This window comes from Stegastes partitus, unplaced genomic scaffold (genome assembly GCF_000690725.1).
Source record: "Stegastes partitus isolate 25-593 unplaced genomic scaffold, Stegastes_partitus-1.0.2 Scaffold159, whole genome shotgun sequence".
In the NCBI taxonomy this organism is placed as follows: Eukaryota; Metazoa; Chordata; class Actinopteri; family Pomacentridae; genus Stegastes; species Stegastes partitus.
In genome coordinates, this window is record NW_007577890.1 from 505,341 (window position 1) to 525,837 (window position 20,497).

The window sequence follows — 20,497 nt, forward strand, 5'->3', positions numbered from 1 at the left end:
GAATGAAATAAAATATTAAAGAATATTAAGGACTGATGTCATTAACACTATATACATTATATACATTGCAATACCTTAGACTATATCAATTGTTTGTACAAATATTTACACAAACAATGCAACTCCTGTAACCATGATGTGAAACTGTAATGTATACACACCCTATACATTAAAATTGCATGACTATGATGAAAGTGTGATAATTTAATCTTAGATTTAATAACAGTGTTTATAAGTTTATATTATGTAATGTAAAATGGGCATGTGAGGCAGCCACAGTAGCATAATGCCTTTAACTGTTGTATTTGCCAAAAACTGGCCCAGATGTATTGTTGTCTTTAAGTAGAAATTAAATATTAGGCTCAGCATGGCAAAAATCCTGTGTGTTTATTCAAATTGTAATGAGAGCAGTGAACCTCACACATGTACACGAATGTAGAAGCTGGAAGAAAGACAGTGCAGTACAGAACAGCTTCATGTGTTGCAGTTATGCTCAGATACTCACATTTTACCTCAAGCAAGGATTTCAATAAATACAAAAACAAATAACTTTGCATCATTCTTTAACAACCAGTAGCCTTGTGTTTTTTGTGTTTACGTTTGTTTGGCATTATCATAGGCAATACCAGCAGCTTGCTTTAAGCTTTTTCTACGTGAATTTTTAAAATCTGAAGCATGGAAACTGCAGTTAACCTAATAAAATTAGGTAAGAGCTATGGTGGAATGAGAGACCATGGATATCGTGTTTATATTCAACCCCTTGTGCAGCCAGATATAATCCCCGAAACCCCATGATGAACAGCAGGCCTCAGTGTGCTGAATACAAAAGGGAGTGGATTAAGAGTGATCAAGTCTGCACTGTGACTTTCTCGCCTATGCATGTCTATAAGCCTATTAGACCACAAGAGCACATCAAAAATGTTTTGTAGGCATCTGTGCGAGTAAGTGAGGAATCTGGGCAACATACAGCTGCTTATTTTCCGTGGGGGAAAACTGAAAATGATTAAAATAAACCGAGCTCTCCAAAATACTTTATTTAAATGATCTCTCAACTATTTTTCAGGTGAAATCAGCACGTGACTTTTTAAACTGAAATGTAAATACTTCAACTTTACTTACTTCAGCCATCCGCGCAGCACTAGTGCAGAAATCTTTTTTTTTGATAATCCCTAAAGTATAAACTCCAATCACGTGACACGTCAGCTTTGTATAGCGTGGTTACGTCATGGCTTTGGACGCTGATTGGGTCTCCATTCAACCGGAAGTAGTCGCTGGAGGGAGAGAGGACAAATTGGTGTTTTGGTTTACTGCAGCCTGGTATCACAGTGAGCTGTTTCAGATGGAGAATTGTATTCCTTGACGGTCTCTGTCAGCATTAGGTAAGAGTTGACTTTGACTCCAGCCAGTGTGCTACACCGGACAGCGGCTAATGGCAAATACATTTTAAATAGCTATTTAGCTGTTACACATAGTAAGGCTAACTAAAGTTAAGCTAACGTAGCATACCGTCACAACCACTTACGAATTTGTCTTATGATTTAATCGAGGTGTCTAATTACTTCTTTTATTTTTTATCTGCAAGTAGTGAACAAAACAACAACAAAACAAACCGTGTTGTGGACGCTGCTTACTGATGAGCGAACAGGCTAAGTTCATCATGCTAGCACAGACTGGGGCTTGATGCTGTGACAACCTATGAGCATGCTCGTTTAATATTTTAAAATTTAAATTGAAAAGTTACAATATTAAATGTGGTGACTGTATAGCTCAAACAACCATAATGAGTGTAATGAGGCAGTATGTGTCATGTGTTGCCCCTGCCCGATTGGCGCAGACTGGACTAAAGGCTAGTTAGCCGCCGTCGGTGAGTGGACTGGGAGGACGAGGAGCACATTGTGAACCTAAAGTTAAAAATTCCATTATAACTGTGGAGCATTTACCACTTAGTGCACAAACTAACTCAATTCAATTAATTATCTAACGTTTTCTCGTCATTCATTGAAACAGATAACTTGCCAACTGTTGTTGATGGAAAACTTGTGCACTTACATATCAGAAAGTACCACAATACTAAAAGTAAGAGTAAAAGTCATGTAAAACGTATTATTATTTTGAGTGAGAAAGTGTATGCAATGCACAGCACAAGGCCAGCATACGAAGTTTTGTATGAATCTGTGTTTCTCTGATGACACTGCACAATCACCTGTATTACAGGAGGAGCTAATGTCATTTCGAGCTAAACTCTGGAGCTGGCCCATTGGTGGTGTGTGTGTGTGTGAATGGGAAGGGCCCTGGTAACAGGCTTCAGAACCAGAATCACGTTTTTTGGGCAGGAGCCAGTAGCATAGTCAGAAAACATGAAGTGGGTGGACATGGAGAAGACCTTGAGGTGCAGTGTAGCCCATTTTAGACATGCACACACGTCTGAACTGAGTTGTCAACACACAGCACAAGCTGAAGTTTGTTCCTTTCAGCTATTTAGAACTATTCCCTGTGAGTTAGTTATTACCTGCAACATCAGACAGCAGGGAAATCCATATCAATAGCATTGATACTTTTGTTAAATTTGTAAAATTCTAAGTTATCCCAGAGCATGAAGAACAGATCTGTCTGGATCAGAACCATGGGCTCTCAGTTTCACTGTTTAAGAAATTAGAGATAAACTGGGCTGTTAGTCATTTGAACAATTGGATCAGCTGCTGTTAGTTTAGGTTTAGTCTGTTGTTGCATTATTATGCACTATACATCATTTGGTGTATTGTCTTGTCTTGTGTGAATAACAAATATTATGTGTGTATTGTGGCTGTCTCCATCGCTGTAGGGGTGTTTCTGCATGAGGCCATTAGGAATATTAATGGAAACGTGACGTGTCTGATTGACTAGAATGTGGTCACTTTAAGGGATTGATGTTTCGTATCCCATCTCTGAAAGTATTATTTTCAAAATTGACAACACTAAGCTAACCAATACAGGCATCAGCCTTCTGTCTTCGCATTTTATAGAATGGCCTGTCACTCATCAATAGCCATGCAAAACCACAGGCAGTTGGCAGACCCTACATACATATACATAGGCAACAAAGCACACTTAAAACAAACAAACAAAACCCTGAGAAGACTGAAAACCACTGACAGGTGAGGTGAACAACATTGATTTTGTTAAATTTTGTTAAAATAGCCCCTGGCAAGGGTTGGAATATATTAGGCAGTGAACAGTCAGTAATACTGGCTGGGATAAAAGGGCGTAAGAACACATAGCGCATTGAAGTTTGTTGTGTATGGGGCTGCAAAGCCGGAGGTGGGTTGAAGTGCCCATGCTGGCCCTGTCCACCACCGAAAGAGCCTGCAATGGGCAGAACTGGACCATGGAGCAATGGAGGAAGGTGGCCTCGTCCAATGAGTCGGCATGAGATTTTAGTTTACATCGTGCAGCTGGCTGTGAGATGCAAATCACATACACTCCTTCATGCCAACAGTATCCCCTCATGGCAGTGGACCCTCACAGCAAGATCATGCACCCTGCCACACTGCAAACCTTGTTCCGGAATAGTTTAAGGAACATGACAAAGAGTTCAAGGTGTTAACTTGGCTTCCAATTCCCCAATTGCAATCCACTTGTGTTGGAAAAACAAGTCTGATCCATGAAGGCCTGACCTTGCAGCTTCCAGGACTTAAACGATGTGCCACTAATATTTTTGTGCCTTAAACCACAAATTCCTGAAATTAATGTTGGATAGGTAATCTAATAAGCTATAGTATTTGAGTACATTGTACAGTTCCAAGCAGAAATATTCAACCCCCTCACCTCAAAAGATATTATTGTGATGTGGATGAAACATAATGAAAATAAATGAAAAAAACCCATTTAACAAAAACAACAAAAAAATTGATATGTATTTGAGTTATTTTGACAACAGAAGTTGACTTAACTTTGAATTTCAAATGAAAAATGTAACTCTTTTGCATTTGTATGTGAAGTATTATTTAACCACCAACTTCAGTACTTTGTGGAACGTCCTTTAGCTTTTAGAACTTCTAGCAAACATTTTCAATAAGTGCTGAAAAGCTTGTTACATCCCTCAATCAGAATATTTTCCCATTCTTAATGTGCAAAAGCCTCTAGCTCACTAAAGTTTGATGGCTTCAGTACTGCAACTGCCTTCTTTAAATCCTGCCAAAGATTTTTAATCGTATTTAAATCTGGTGACTGAGAAGGCAACTCAAGGATCTATTTCTCATCCAAGCTTTGGTTGACTTGGAGGTGTGCTTGGGATCATTGTCTTGCTGGAAAGTCCAATGATCACCAAGGTTTAATTTGTCAACCAAAGGCATCATGTTCCTCTTTAAAATGGCCTCGTATTTCTGGGAATCCATGATGCCAGGTACAGTTGAAACCAGAAGTTTTCAAACACTGTATAAAAAAGACACATAACATATTTTTCCTCACTATTAGACGTGAAATCAGACTAAAGTGTTGCTGGTTTAGGTCAGTTAGGATTACCAACATTATTTCTATTTGCTAAATGCCAGAATAATGAGAGAATTTTTTTTGAAACTTTCTTCAAAGTCAGAAGTTTACACACATCTCCTTAGTATTTGGTAGCATTGCCTTTACACTTTATGACTTTGGTCAAATATTTTGGGTTTCCTTCCACGAGCTTCTCACAACAATTTGATGAATTCTGGCCCATTCCTCCTGACAGAACTGGTGGAAGTGAGTCAGGTTTGTTGGTCTCCTTGCTCCACATACCTTTTCAGCTCTGCCCACTAATGTTCTCCAGGACTGATATCAGGGCTTTGTGATGGCCACTCCAAAACATTGACTTTGTCCTGAAGCCTCTTTGTAACTAATCTGGTGGTATGCTGAGGGTCATTGTCCATCTGAAGACCCATTGGTGACCCAAGCTTTAACTTCCTGGCTGATGTCTTGAGATGTTGCTTCAATATAATGTTCTTTCCTTATGATGCCATCTATTCTGTGAAATGCACCAGTCCCTCCTGCAGCAAAACACCACCACAACATGATGCTGCTACCCCCGTGCTTCACAGTTGGGATGGTGTTCTCAGGCTTCAAGCTTCCCCCTTTTTCCTCCAAATGTAACGATGGTCATTATGGCCAAACAGTTCAGCTTTAGTTCAATCAGACCACAGGACATGTCTCCACAAATGAAGCTCTTTGTCCCTGTGTGCATTTACAAACTGTAATCTGCTTTTTTATGTTTCTTCTGGAGTAATGTCTTCTTCTTCTCTGAGCAACCTTTCAGCCCATGTCAGTACAGGACTGGTTTCACTGTGGATAATGACTCTCTCTGACCAGCTTCAGCAGCATCTTCACAAGGTTTTCAGCTTTTGTTCTGGGGTTGATACGCACATGTCTCACCAAAACACTTCATCTCTGGGACACAGAACCCATCTCCTTCCTGAGCGCTATGATGGCTGGATATTCCCATGGTGTTTATACTTGTGTATTGTTTGAACAGATGAACGTGGAACCTTCAGGCATCTGGAAATTGTACCCAAGGATGAACCAGACTGGTGGAGGTCCACAGTTCTCTTCCTGATATCTTGGATGATTTCTTTAGATGTTCCATGTTGTCACAAAAGGAAGCAGTGTGTTTGAGGTGTGCCTTAAAATACATCCACAGGTGTGCCTCCAATTAACTTAGATGTTGTCAATTAACCTATCAGAAGCTTCCAAAGCCATGACATCATCATCTGGGCTTTCCCAAATAGATTGAAGGCATCGTAATCTTAGTGTATATAAACTTCTGACTTTGAAGAAAGTAATAAAAAATTCTCTCATTATTTTGGCATTGAGCAAATAGAAATAATGTTGTTAATTCTAACTGACCTAACACAGGAAATGTTTTGTCTGATTTAATGTCAGACAGTGAGAAAACAAAGGTTTTATGTCTTTTTATGCAGTGTATGTAAACATATGGTTTTAAGTGTACATGATCAAGATTGTCAGTTCCTGCCAGTCACACAGGGGAAGTGTTCTTAGTTTAGCCTGACTGAGTTGATAAGGGCCCTTGAAGAAACTTTGGGTTTTCTTCCATGGCCAGGCAGGTTTGCAGCTGTTCCATAAGTTTTAAACTTCCATATAGTGCTCCCAATGGTGTCTCTTGGAATGTTAAATAGTTTGGAAATCTTCTTCTACCCAAGGCCCTTCTGGTGTGATGAAGTAATCTCCCCTCTCAGCTTTTGTGGAAGCTCCTTTGTCTTTCCCATGATTGCAACTCACCTTGAATACCTTCATGCATGGGGTTTGTATATGCATCACAGCTGAAGCAAATGAAGGATCATTATAGAGTTCCCAAAGGCTTGATCGTGTCTCAACTCCACTCTAGGCCATAAAAACTGTCAGAAAACTTTAAAAATAACAATGTTATATAGGGATTCAATAAATGTGACATGGCTATCTTACTGTTAAACACAATTTTTCACATTTTCTGTGTTGATTTTATGTGTCACTCAACTCATAAAGAAGTCATCCAAAGCAGAATTTTGCTCTTTGAAAAAACTTTAATTGATAAATCCTTAAAATCTTTGGGGGGTCGAATATGACTGATTGCAACTGTAAGTGCACTGGTGTTCTACTGGTGTTCGGATTCTCAGCTAGCGAGACTAATGAATGTGAATGTTGTAATATTGTTGGACAGAGCTGTAAAATGTCCAAAGCTTCGTAATGTATCATGTCTTTAATCGTGTATTTTTTCAGTCTATTCTGATTCTCTGCCTGCTCTTGTTTTACAGTTTTGGAATGTCAGGGAAGGTCACTGAACTTACAGGTGGATAAAGACATCACGCACGGTTTCATATTTTCCACTCTAAGGCTTACGAATGTCCCTAACACTGACAGCCATGAGTGACAACGCAGTGACCAGCAGCCAGCAGCAGCGGTTGGGGTCTGGAGAGGTGCAGCGTCATTCTCAGGGACCCTATATCTCGGTCATCACCAACAGGTCAGTTCTATGACTGCTCTACCTAAGTTCACTGTAAGAGGAACAGCATGATGACCAAAGGCAGGAATATGGTATTAAGCCCACAACTCTCAGAATGTAATTTTGGTTATCTTTGCCTTTCGTGCACTTAGCTGTGTAAGGATGTAGAAGTCTGCTGTACATAAGATATAGTAGTACAGTGTCTTAATACACAATCTTTATACAATCCTATTATGTGCTACTTCACACAAAAATAAAAAACTCATGGAGCAAGACAGTAGGAATTTTCAAAGTCTCCTGACTGGTTTTTGCTCTGCATTGTAGGACCACCAACCTGTTGATTCGAGGGGGCATGCTGTTCTCTGTGGGCGTCTTCCTTGCCCTGGTGCTTAACTTACTTCAGGTGCAGAGACACGTCACCCTCTTTCCCCCTGATGTCATCAGCAGTATCTTCTCCTCGGCCTGGTGGGTGCCGCCCTGCTGTGGCACAGCCTCAGGTGTGTGAACATCCCATTCCTCAGTGGACATAAAAGAAGTCCAGTTTGGTTAATTTTCATCTTTAAATTCAGGGAATGGGAATGATAAGGGGTAAGGAAGAATTTCGAAACGGGGAGAGAAGTCCCCTTGGTGTTTTATCCTCAGCTGAGGGAGGAAGAGAATTCTGGAAAGTAGTCCTTTTGCACAACACAAATACTTACCAGCACTGCACAATGCACAAATCTTTTCAGCTGTTGTGTGGGTATTCCAAAGGGCAGCAAAATTACAGAAATATTGATTAAATTAACAGGATCGACTGTACTATTGACATTTGAAATGTCCTTATAAAAACATCCATGTTGATAAAATCACTTGGTTGCTCCCTCGGTAAATCTAATATTAGAACACATTATTTTACTATTTTCAAACTGAACTTTGGTCACCCACCTATCTTGAGTGTGCTGCAGGTACCTAGTAGCATCTACTGCAGCCTGCATGTGAGCAAGTGTGGAGTTTAACCTGTGCTTAGTTTATAGGAGTTATTTCAGATAACCTCCACGAAAGGTTTGGTGACTAAACAATATATTCTCTGATTTTTGAAAAAATGTAATATAACAAGTCATTGTCAACCTTTACATCAGTGTAAAAACTATGTATCAGCATTCAGTGTTAATTATTACCATACTGTACCAAAAGAGGGATGGAGAGGTGCAACCAATTCATGTCTTGATGTTTGTGTGTTGTGAAATGCACCTAAAATGAGTTTGTTTCATCTTGATGTGCCTATTTGCAGCTAATTATATAGATTCAGTTGCATTGTTTTAAGGTATTCTGTGTTAAGACAACAGAAATATTTTCAATATATATTGATTGTCTGTTGTTCTTTAACATAACTAAGCCTATAGAAACATGAAAATAGGCCTTCTGAAAGAATTCTAAGACTCTCACATTAGGGTATATTTAGCAATTAACAGTTTTTACCATATTAGCTGTACTAATTAACTTTATCAGTATTTCACAGATCCTTGGGTCATTAAATGATATATTTTCACTATATGCTGAGCTGGACAGGGGATGCACAATGGCTTGGTGATTAGCACCGGGGCCTCGCAGCTAGAAGATCCTGGTTCGTCCCGGTGAGGACACCTGGGATCTTTCTGCGTGGAATTTGCATGCAGCGTGGGTTCTCTCCGGCTTCTCCAGCTTCCTCCCACAGTCCAGAAACATGTTGAGGTTAATTGGTGATTCTAAATTGTCTGTAGGTGTGAATGTGAGTGTGCTTGGTTGTCTGTCTCTAAGTGTTGCCCTGTGATAGACTGGTTACCTGTCCAGGGTGTCTCCTGCCTTCACCCTGAGTCAGCCGGGATAGACTCCAGCCCCCCACAACCCCAGTGAGGATTAAGGTGTATAGATAATGGATGGATGGATGAGCTGAACAGAACTTGAGAGTTAAAGTTGTTAGATCCTTGCTTTTGTTGTATCTGTTGTCAGATGTATGTTGCTTTGGAAAAAAGCATCTGCAAAATGAAATTGTAGAATTGTAGTCCTACCACGACTCATGGAATTTTTAAGAAAGCATATGTAGACGATGCCGGAGTGTAATTGCACACAAATGTACACACAACCTTACGTATAAATGCACAACATGCCCAACAGCTTTAACTGACCAGCATTATTGAAATGTTGGCCTCTAGGTATGAAGCTGTAGATGGAAATGCAGAACAACACCACCTGCTCCCAAGCTGCTCAGCACAAAGCACATCAGCTCGAGGCTCTCTTCCTCTCCAGACACTGCTCCTCCTGCACGACCCTGCTTTCACCTCTTGCTAGCACATAAACTGACAGTGCGTTGTGTCCCAGGGGAGGGCTTCTGCATTCTGTTGACAATGCAAAAATACATTTGTTTTGAAGCCTCATTTGTTACATCAGAGATTATCTGGATGCAAGATGCAATAGAAATCAGTCCAATTTATTCCTGTTATTCAAAATCCCAATTAGCACTGTCTGAAATGTGCCTTTTGGCTCATTTCTGGGGTCAGAAATAAAATAATTTTCACCATGTGTTGAAGTGCATTAAAAACTGAAGTATTTTGTCAAGAGGCAAAAGCACACTTCGGCTTTTCCCGTGATAACACACAGAGTCATTTCTTTAAGTGAGCTGACATAAAGAAATGACCCTACAACATATTGTAGAGCAGCGAAACACATACTTAGTCACCCTCAAAGGGGGTTGTGGAGGCAGTGTGGGAACAGATGAAGTTTAGATCATAGTATTTGATGGTGGCAATAAAAAGTTGTACTCGTGTCAAAACGTCTCTCTAGGCGTCAGAGCACTGACATGCGAAAGGCCCTCCACCCCTACTAAAGAGGAGCAAGTTACTCTAACTTGGATGTCTTGGTGAATTGGCCATATACACTATAATCACTTCTGCTGTGGTCTATGTGTGTCTCAATGTAGTATCTTTATGTGGCCCTGGGTGATAAAACAAAATTGATACATACTGGAAATAGATGCTTAATTAATAGCAAAAAAATTACCAGATGGCGGGTTTGATAGTTTCACTTAGATGCAAGCCACCATTGTCGCACATACCGAAAATGTACAGGCCAGTACTACAAACAAACCCCAAATGTGTTCCGTCTCTGACTTGTAACAGCCTGTCATGTTCCTTATTAATGGAGTAACGTCAGGCCTTCTGAGATTCCACGGACACCCGGGCCTCTCCTCACCCTTGTCTGTGCCCCCCTGGTGGAGGCTGCACCTGATGGGGCCAGCAACTGCCATTTCAGGACACTCTTAGTGGTCAATAAATACCAACAACCCTGTGTCCCCCACCACATCCACCTAAGCGACACACTTCTGGTGGCCTGCTCTCAGGCTGATGGACGTGACATAAGGGTGTGCATGGAGGTTGGTGTGGTGTTGCCGTTGGGTTACACCAGCTCCAGGCCAGCCACTCAACCTGAGCCATGTGCAGCAGCTTTGTCTTGTTCACCCTCCGTACACCTCTGGGTTTTTACTTTGCTTTGATTGTCTTACTTACTTTCTTTATTCTTTATTTGCTTTTATTATTAGTTTTCCTTTATTCATTTGTTATATCAATATTAAAATTGTTACTTGTGAACTTAGAAAATAAGCTCAAATCATTAAATTTAAAGTAAGGTGGACAAATTCAAAGTCATCCTTTTTTCTGCAGTTTTTTTATTTTAAATTAAAAGTAAGTCTTTAAAAATTATCGATATTAACTAAAATTTAACATTTTATTTTATTTTGTACACTATATAGCGATATTGTGTAGCTGTAGTTCAGCCTGTTTTTGTAGTTATTTTGAATCTGTTTGCTTATTTTGTGCCTCTGTGGTCTCTCTGTTGTCACTAATTCTCCTTTTGAGAAACAGGCGCCATGGGGCCCCTGACCACCAAGGCCTTGGACTACAACCTGTGTCCAGCAGGCCTGTTCAGTGATCCCTCCATCAGAATAGCATGAACGCTATGTGATATACCACCATAGCTGCCTCTTTTTCTGCTATTTCCTTATAGTTTTCTATGCCTTTTTCCCCTTGCAGCAATGATCGGGTTGTTGTATCCCTGCATCGACAGCCGTCTTGGTGAGCCACATAAGTTCAAACGGGAATGGTCCAGCGTGATGCGGTGCGTGGCAGTGTTTGTGGGCATCAACCATGCCAGTGCTGTATCCTTAAAGCGTTCAGTTTGAGTGTTTTGCTGCTGTCTTCAATGCTTGTGTTTAGAAAGGGGAAAAAACCCAGTCTGTTAAAAGCCCCATTTAGACAGGGTTATCATTACAGAGGACACAAAATTGCCAAACTTAGTAAAATTGCAGAATGTGGTCTTTAATAGACATGGATGGGCAATCTAACAGAACAAAACACAAAAAAGTAGCTGTAAATTAACATCCGTAAATCCACTTACAAATCATCTTACATTTTCAGCATCTCTGTAATTCATTGGTAGCTGTCTTCACATCCATCCATATGTTACAAACAGGAACTGCAGGTAGATAGTTCAGTCACTTTAAGTGACATCAATTTGACTAAGTGTAAACAAATGCAGAGTAAAATGAGGCTCAAAGAGCTGATGTTTAACAGCATGTAAATGAACTTAATCAGGTAACTCCCCGGATGCTCCAACTTCATTCATGTGTGGTATTGGTTCCCAAATGTTTCCATTTCCAGATTGACAAAAACATATGCACACTGTCTCCATTTTCATACAAAAGAGTGTCACCCTGAGCACATGAAATGCAGAAGAAGGAAAAAAAAAACTCAGATTCACTGTAAACTTGTTGGTTCAGATGGGATTAAAGGAGGAGCCGGATGTTTGTGGAACACTGCCATTTTCACTCTATTTCAATATTACTGGTAAGGGCATAAAACATGACTTACATTCCCTCTGGATTGGATTAAAGTCACTGCCCTGGAGAGGTAATATTATAATATCATCCCATTCTTAGAAAGAGATGAATCCTGTCTTAATCAGTGGCATCTGGGTAGGAGACAGTTTTCCCTTAGTGTCAATGTTGCCAGTGATTTGTGTGCACTGTCTTATGCCAGTATTTAATCGAAGAAATGCAGTTAAATTGCTTTCATTGGTTCAATGACTACCTCTGTAAAAAGTAGAGCTGTACATGTACCTTTAAACTGTTGTAAACAAAAGTTTAAATACACATGTATGCCATGGCAGTCTGGAGGTTTAAATGACTCTTACAACTCCTAATTTTCTATGATTCAGGGAAACACATTTGTCTTTGTCACAAAAACAATCACACAATTTTGGTTCTTTAATGGGTTTAATTCTTCTGGAAATATGACACAATCTGCTGGGTCAAAAATATACATACAGCAACTTGAATTATCAGTTATTGTGATGTCCAGAACTGTGTTTATCAAATTTCTTAGTGGAATGGCTTTTAACTTTTCTGGAATGAATTGACTACAGCTACTGACTCTTCTGATTCAGTTTAAATAGAACCATCTGATCCACTCATTATACTCAGACACAAACACTGCAGTGGTTATGGGGGCATTATTGTAGCAAAACTATTTGTCCATGCGTATGGAGAGTTGTCTGTATCTCAATCCCTTCGTCCGAAGTGAGATTTGTCAATGTGTAAAAGAAGTTGTCAATGCTGTCTGTCTGTAATTGGGTATTCAAATGTGTAAAAAATCTGCTCATCTGTCTTAAAATTTATACATGTAGTAAGAGTTGTCAATACATACAAAGAGTTGTCAATGCGTACAAAGGTATTAGAAGTTAAAAAATCTACATATTCAAATACAAATGGTGAAAATACAGACAAATCACCAGTTACGAGTCAAGCGGCTTCACCATTGGCTGTCTTTTTCCACATGACTTTTGCTACACTTCTACCGTGAGAGAATCTGAAACTTAAGAGCATCAGAAAATCAGGGTTTTTGTGTCCAGAGCTCAGGCTCACAGGATTGTCCGTTGTGGCTGCTACTGCTCTGCTGCGCTCTACCTCAGTAGTTATCAGGCGGCGTTGTGCATCAGAGTCTTTGAGTGTACGCCACACAACGAAAGAATCCCGACAGGTATATGTAAACAAGCAAACTCTTCAATGCTAGTGCTACTTCATGAAAGTTTTTGCACAGCGACCCATAAACTCAGCAGTAACTTGTTCACTTATACCTGTAATATTATATTTTTAGAAGGCTCAACAATTGCCTCACTAACTATAAAAACTGCAAAAAAACACTAACATGAGCTCACTGTGTGCGGTCGGGATTCCATTGTTTTCTGCGTCCTGCCTCACAATGTCACGTACGCTCAAAGACTCTGATGCACAGCGCTGCCTGATAACTACTGAGGTACAGAGCGGGAGCAGCCACAATGGACAATCCTGTGAGCCTGAGCTCAGGACACAAAAAACAGATTTTCAGATACTCTTAAGTTTCAGATTCTCTCACGGCAGAAGTGTAACAAAATTCATGTGTAAAAAGACAGCCAATGGACAACTCTTTGTACGTACTGACAACTCTTACTACATGTACAAATTTTAAGACAGATGAGCAGATTTTTTACACATTTGAATACTTAATTACAGACAGACAAATTCCAGTTCGCATTGACAACTTCTTTTACACACTGACAAATCTCACTTCGGACAGACAGATTGAGATATGGACAGACAACTCTCCATTCGCATGGACAAATAGTTTTGCTACAATAGTGCCCCCATAAGTGGGAAAGTCTGAGGAGCTTGGCAAAGATCTGGAAAAGAACATCATTGATTTGAAGTAGTAAGTATGAAGTTCATGGTCCAGTTGAGAGACGATTGGTCAGGATGGTCAAGAGTCAACCAGGAATCAGCAGAAAGCAGCTCTGGATGAATCAGAAGCAGCTGGAACACAGCTGCCATTGTCCACAGGGTTTTACATCAACATGAGCTGAGAGGCTGATGAAGAAGGAAGTTCTTCTTCTAGAAGCAGAACCTTAAAGCTCCATTGAAGTCTGCTGCTGGTCACATGGACAAAGGAAAGGCCTTCTGGAGGAAGGTTCTGTGGTCAGATGGAACAAAAACTGAGCAGAAATATGTCTGGAGGAGAGAAAGTGAGACCTTTAGCCCCAAGAACACCAAACCTACCATCCAGCATGGTAGTGGCAGCATCATGCTCTAGGGCTGGTCTGCTGCCAGTGGAACTGGAGCTTTACACAAAGTCAATGGAACAATGAAGAAGGAGAATTACCTCCACGTTCTTCAGGAAAACCTAAAATCGTCAGCAGGAAGATTGGGTCTTGGATGTCCCGAAAGTCCTGACTTAAACCCATCAAGAACCTGTGTACTGTGCTGAAGAGATAAGTCTTTGTCAATAACTGCACCATTTCTGTCAAGAGGAGTGGTCAGAGGTCTACCAGAAGCTTGCTAGTAGCTTGTGGATGGCTACCAAAAGCAGTTAATTGAAGTGAAAATGGCCAAGGGACATTTAACCAAATATTACTAGTGTTGTATGTGTATTATAGACCCAGCGGATTTTGTCATATTTCGAGAAGACTTACAATAAATCTATGAAACTCTAGACTGCCATGATACACATGGTCTTTCCAAGTGCATGTAAAACCTTTGTTCACAATTGTGTATCTACAGCACAGTTATGTAAATAAAGCTTGGATCTGCCAGCCACTGCCTTGACCACTACCTCTGGCAGAAAGTGGACTTTGCTAACAATGTCCAGTTGTCTCTGACTCTGGCGGCGCTCTCCATTGGTCTGTGGTGGACATTTGACCGTTCCCGCAGTGGCTTTGGCCTGGGAGTCAGCATCGCTTTGCTGGCAACACTGGCTACACAGCTCCTGGTTTACAATGAAGTCTTTCAGTAAGTTCCCTCAAACCTACTCTGTGTATATGCAGTTGAGAAATAAATGGATGGCAATTTGACAACAATGCTGAGGTGAAGCAAATTGTATAACATATTTTCTGGTAACAAAGCAATTTTGTGTCGCACAAAGTAACACAATTAACAAATAATGCTGTACTTGTTCTAATTGTCCTTTTAAAACTTCTCAGTTTAAGAGATTTTAAGTGTATTATGTTTTGGTTCATCTTTTATTTAACAGTCAATCCAAAATTTGCAGTGCAAGACAATGTTGCAAGTTAAGCTTTGGTTTGATTTAAAGATGACTCTGTGCTTCCTCTGTGCCCAGGTACACTTCTCCAGATTTCCTGTATATTCGCTCGTGGTTACCCTGCATCTTCTTCGCAGGGGTTATAACTATGGGAAACATAGGACGGCAGCTAGCCTTGGTAAGAAATTGGAATATTTTCACCACATGTGTTCTGCCAAAATTGTGTTGATATACTATACATAGATATAGATATATTTATACGGGTTTCTTAAGGTGAACTGTAAACCAAAGAATTTTAGTAGGCGTCAGAGTGGCATCAGTGTAGTCCAGAGAATGAGGCTGTGAAGGTGGATTCACCTGCCGTGTATCTAACAGTTCTTCTGCTCTTCTTGTTTGCATTCAGTATGAATATAAATTCCTTCAGGAGAAGATCCATCAGGACTGAGGGAGGTTTTGGCTTCATCAGGCCTCTGCTCAAAATGACTTTGTCTTCGCACCATTGTGAGGCCAGAGACAGGTTATCAGAGAACTTTTGCAAGCAGCGTAGACCAGAGTGAGCTGGCCCTGGACAAGCCATTCGGGTCATGCTTACTCCTGGGCAAGACAGTATTTTTGATTGGCTCCCGTCAGGCCTCGCAAAGATCATGGCAGCTGGCGGCTACATTCCACCCTGAGCAAAGGAGAACAATGAGAGTATATTTTGTCTCTTTTTTTCCTATGGTGCAGTTTATCTCTGCATACCTGGAAAGAGATTAGTGTCGAAGCAGCTATCGGTCTTCAAATCAGCACGGATGTTTCAAACCTTTGGCTCCATTGTGCCAAACATAGTGAAGCAGGATCAGTTTTTAAGTCTGCTCTTATCTCCTGATTTTTTCCACATCCTTCACGTATCAGTGGAGAACACACAGCCTAGTTAATGTATGTCTACAGAGATATGCATCTATGTCCCAGACCCTTTATTGTATGTAATTCACTTCTATCTACTTCTGCATTTCCTTGACAAAGGAATGACGATGGGTACTGTATGCAAATCTACCCTGGCTGTGAGGACTCAGGGTGTTCAGTGTTCACCTGTGTGAGGTGTTTCTCTCAGCCACACCAGGCCTGTTTGTCACCAACATGTACATTATCATTCCAAAGAATGAAGGGATAAATGAAGCTCTATAGGCTTTAATTAGAAGTGAAAGTAATGTTTGGAAGAAGAAATTGTTTTCATCCATAAGTGAACACTTGTTAGTCAGTCATATCTTAATAAATACTGTTTTTGTTTCTGAAAGCAACACTTGGCCATTAATGTCTTTGTAGCCTTTTCAGTTTCTTGCTAAGAATAAGCAAAACGCAGCATTTGCTTTCCCCAAAACAGCAGGAATGCCAAAATTTTCCAGGCTATTTTCTTCATGGAGCTAAAACATTACATTGTGTTGGAAGACCTAAAGCATAATCTAGTAGATGGTGGCGAGAGGTCCTTCGAAGTTAACATGGAATCAGATAAATTCTCTTGGGTGTGTGTGTCAAGATTATATGTATGATGCTATATAACAAAATGTATTAGCTTAATATTTATCGGTAATGCTCGCTGGCTTAGAGCTTACACCATATAAACTGGACAACTATAGGCAGTTTGTGTTCTGTTTTCCCTGATAGTGTTGTGAATCGGAGGTATTTTTGTCCATCAGTTAGTCCGTTAGGCTTGTCTCTGGATTTATTTTCATGCACATTAATCTACAGTACTGCATATTTTCCTTTACTCTGAGGTTAGATAATTAACTCTTCGATGTGTTTGTTCTGATTGTAATGCATACATGCCTGTAAATATGGTGATTAGCAGTGTTAAATTCTTGTTGCATATATGCAGCATGTTTGTTGGATTGATGTATTGATAAACCACCTTTTAGGAATTAACAAATACAAAAAACCCACTTGCAGAATATACACAGTGAGCACTTCTGTATCTGTAAGTGAGCATATAAGAAGATAATTTAAGCAACAGTTTCTTCATGATGAAATACGATGTGATTAGCTACTATCAAAGCTGTCTAAATGTTTCCTGATGTAGGTTAGATGATATGGAAACCATGATGGAGAAACCTTTTTAATACTTTTTTGGAGTGAAATGTTTTTTAACAGACCTGTAGCAACTGTAACTCTTATTTTTGTAAAACATGACAACCATGTGTTTGCGTTATGAGTTGTATTACAGTCAAAAAGGGATGAACAGTTCTACTCAGGAAAGCAAACTCTTAAATATGAACATGTGTGGTTTTGGTGAAATAAAGACAGAATTTTTGGTAACTGGTTTCTTCTTTGAGCTGATATGTATATTTTACTTCTTGATAGTACAATGAGCAATTAAACAGCAGTAGGAATTATATCCATCCATTATCTCCTACACCTTAATCCTTACTAGGGTCACAGGAGGCTGGAGTCTATCCCAGCTGACATAGGGCGAAGGCAGGTTCACCTGGACAGGTAACCAGTCTATCACAGGGCTACACTTAGAGACAGACAACCAAGCACACTCACATTCACACCTATGGACAATTTAGAATCACCAATTAACCTCAACATGTTTCTGGACTGTGAACACGAAGAGAACCCACGCTGCACGGGGAGAACATGGAGACTCCACGCAGAAAGATCCCAGGTGTCCTCACTGGGACGAACTGGGGACTGTCTTGCTGTGAGGCGACAGTGTGAACCACCAAACAAGAGAAAATGTACTGCCAGTAGTAGAAGTGCTGGATTTTCTTCTTTATAGCAAGAGCTACTGTTGTCATGTGATCATATGACTGAATGTTGTGCCATTGAAAACCTCTTTGACAAAATGGCAGCAATAACACAATATGCCACAAAATCAGGATGAACCTGCACCAAAATCAGAGAGTAGGGACAGGTGAAGTGAATAGAATTAGTCATCATGTTGTAACGCAGCGTTGGTCTTGGGAACTTTTGGTTCTGCCATTCATGTGGATGATACTTGTACAAGCTCCTTTGCATTGCTGTCGACCAAATGCACCTCCATCTTTGCAACAGCGCTCCTGCTGGCAGTGGTCTCCCCAATTGCACCATTGCAACACCTCAAAAACTGTTCAGGGATGGCTGCAGGAACATAACATAAAAAGGCAAACGATTTGACCTGAACACCAAACTCCCCGAATGCAAATCTGATCCAGACATCTGACCCACCGTGAACATCACGGTGCTGGACGCTACGGGACACTCCCAGAGGTCCCGGATGGTAATGGTAAATGGACTGCACTTATATAGCGCTTTTCTACCTTAGCAGCACTCAAAGCGCTTTACAATGTGTTTCTCATTCACCCATTCACACACATTCATACACCAATGGTGACAGAGCTGCCATGCAAGGTGCTAGCCTGCCATTGGGAGCAACTTTGGGTTCAGTGTCTTGCCCAAGGACACTTCAACTGTGGAGGGGTGGGGGATCAAACCACCAACCCTACAATCAGAGGACAACTGCCCTACCACCTGAGCCACAGCTGCCCTGATCCGTGACCTCATGGGTCAAGGCTGTACTGCTGGTACAAGGAGGACCTATACAACATTCAGCTTAGTTCCCTCAAGTAAGGGCCTTAGAAGATGATATAATTTCTTTATTTTCATTGACAAAAAGTCGTTTGTGTTTTCTCTTGCCTCCTGTTTATTTTCTAGTTTTGTCCATCTACCAGTTTAAAAATCAAATATGTTTGTGTGGATATTTTTAATGACCAATAAGATTTTGGCTTGAAAATTGAAAACAAATAAAACTCCCAAACAAAACAGTTGCCGATTTACTTAATGTTCTAATGAGTTAATTTATAATTCATTATCATAGCCCCTACTTTATTTCATTACTGTTAATTGTTTGATTTGCCTTTTATTTTCTTCTGCTTAGTAACAATCACATTTATTACACCTTTAGTAATTATCGCAATATACAGCTGGAAAGCACTAAAATGTGTTATGTGATGAAGAAACAGGTATTAAATTACATTTTATGTGTTGTTTAAAAGGTCTTAGGTTTAACAAAAATCTTGAATACAGTCAGATTAAGATATAATCAGACAAATAATTCCGAAACTGTCGCTCAAGAAACTGTTGAAATCTCTGCAATTCCTATTATTGCCCCAGTGCCATAAAATGGCACAGTGACCCCAAAGTTGAGCAGTTATTTTCCCAGACTTTGACAACAAATTGTAATGACGAGGAGGCCTGATGAATGTTTTACAGTGCATTTCCCAAACAACTTCCCTTATCTCAGTGGTTCTCAAATGTTTTCTGTCAGGCCCCCCTTCGGAGGACAAAAATCTTTCGCGCCCCCCTCACCTTAAATAGTCATGAAATGAGCCAGTTTAAATTTACTTAAATTAAATATCATGAGCAGTCAAAAAGTGCAGCAACAACTTGCTCAGTGATCAGTAAAAGTAACAGGGTTTTTGTAGTTTTGTAACTTTTGCTGCCTCTTGGCCAGGAAGCCCTTGTAAAAGAGGTTTTTAATCTCAATGGGTTTTTCCTGGCTAAATAAAGGTTACATAAAAAATAAAAAAGGGGGGGGATAACCTTCAGTTTTGTGGTTCAGTTTTTCTCATCAGTCATTGTTGACACCATATCAAGAGCAGTGGGGAGTAGGAGATCCTCAGCTGTTGGATGTGGTTTCTTGCGATTCTGTTACAGGGCTCCAGACCAGGGGTGTCCAATCCTGGTCCTTGAGGGCCACAGTCCTGCATGTTTTAAATGTTTCACTCTTCCAACACACCTGATTCAAATGATCAGGATCGTTATCAGGCTTCCACAAAGCTTGATGATGAGCTGATCATTTGAATCAGGCGTGTTGGAAGAGGGAAACGTCTAAAACATGCAAGATCGTGGCCCTCAAGGACCAGGATTGGACACCCCTGCTCCAAACTAACTTGGTAGCACTGGTGTTACCATCTTTCTTCATTGGTCGCACCAGCTAACGATTTGATCGCCCTACTCCCTTATTTTGGATCAGCCACAGCTATTAATGCATCATGCAGCTGATGAATAGCTGTTTTTGCATAACTTAGTTATGTGGCAATGATCTTCAGTGATACAAGACTAAATATTTGTAAAATGTTTTCACCTTAAAATATATTTATTTTGTCACCAATCTTCTTCTGATTCCAGTCATTAACTGGACACAGGCTAAACAATTGCTGAAAGTGCCCATGGGTAGATGGTGCATTTTATCGATGTTCCCTGAACGCCTCACATTCTGCTCCGGTAGATGCTTCATTGTACCATAGACTGTATAAAAGATGGACGTAGCAACCAGCCCTGAAAAATGAAGCCAACCCGGAAGTGTCAAAAACCTGCAATATCACTCTGTCCGCTAGTCCTGTCTTCAAAAAGCCCTGGCTCCCATAGACTCGAATTGGAAAAGAAGTGATCACAGATCATGAAATACTACATTCCTCCAGCTCAGGATTTTTTTCTTATTAGTTTTCATAGTCAA

The 20,497-nt window shown here is 40.3% G+C and overlaps 1 protein-coding gene across 2 annotated transcripts; it reads left to right on the forward strand.

The window, feature by feature from the left end:
* Nucleotides 1-1,280: 1,280 nt before the first annotated feature.
* insig2 (insulin induced gene 2) lies at nucleotides 1,281-17,313 on the forward strand. Of its 2 annotated transcripts, none has more exons than XM_008279448.1 (7): nucleotides 1,281-1,379; nucleotides 6,756-6,964; nucleotides 7,268-7,440; nucleotides 10,987-11,111; nucleotides 14,605-14,771; nucleotides 15,100-15,199; nucleotides 15,425-17,313. In XM_008279448.1, the coding sequence occupies exons 2-7, from the start codon at nucleotides 6,843-6,845 to the stop codon at nucleotides 15,464-15,466; spliced, it is 729 nt and encodes a 242-aa protein (XP_008277670.1). In that variant the 5' UTR covers nucleotides 1,281-1,379; nucleotides 6,756-6,842; the 3' UTR covers nucleotides 15,467-17,313. The 2 variants fall into 2 exon arrangements, with proteins under 2 accessions (XP_008277670.1, XP_008277671.1); XM_008279449.1 differs by having other exon boundaries at nucleotides 6,835-6,964.
* Nucleotides 17,314-20,497: the final 3,184 nt, after the last annotated feature.

Excerpts from the sequence above, each read along its gene's own strand:
- insig2 (XM_008279448.1), top strand. The coding sequence starts at position 6,843 with ATGTCCCTAACACTGACAGCCATGAGTGACAACGCAGTGACCAGCAGC. Across the intron at positions 7,441-10,986 it reads CTGCTGTGGCACAGCCTCAG|CAATGATCGGGTTGTTGTAT; the intron begins GTGTGTGAACAT and ends TTCCCCTTGCAG. Across the intron at positions 15,200-15,424 it reads TAGGACGGCAGCTAGCCTTG|TATGAATATAAATTCCTTCA; the intron begins GTAAGAAATTGG and ends GTTTGCATTCAG.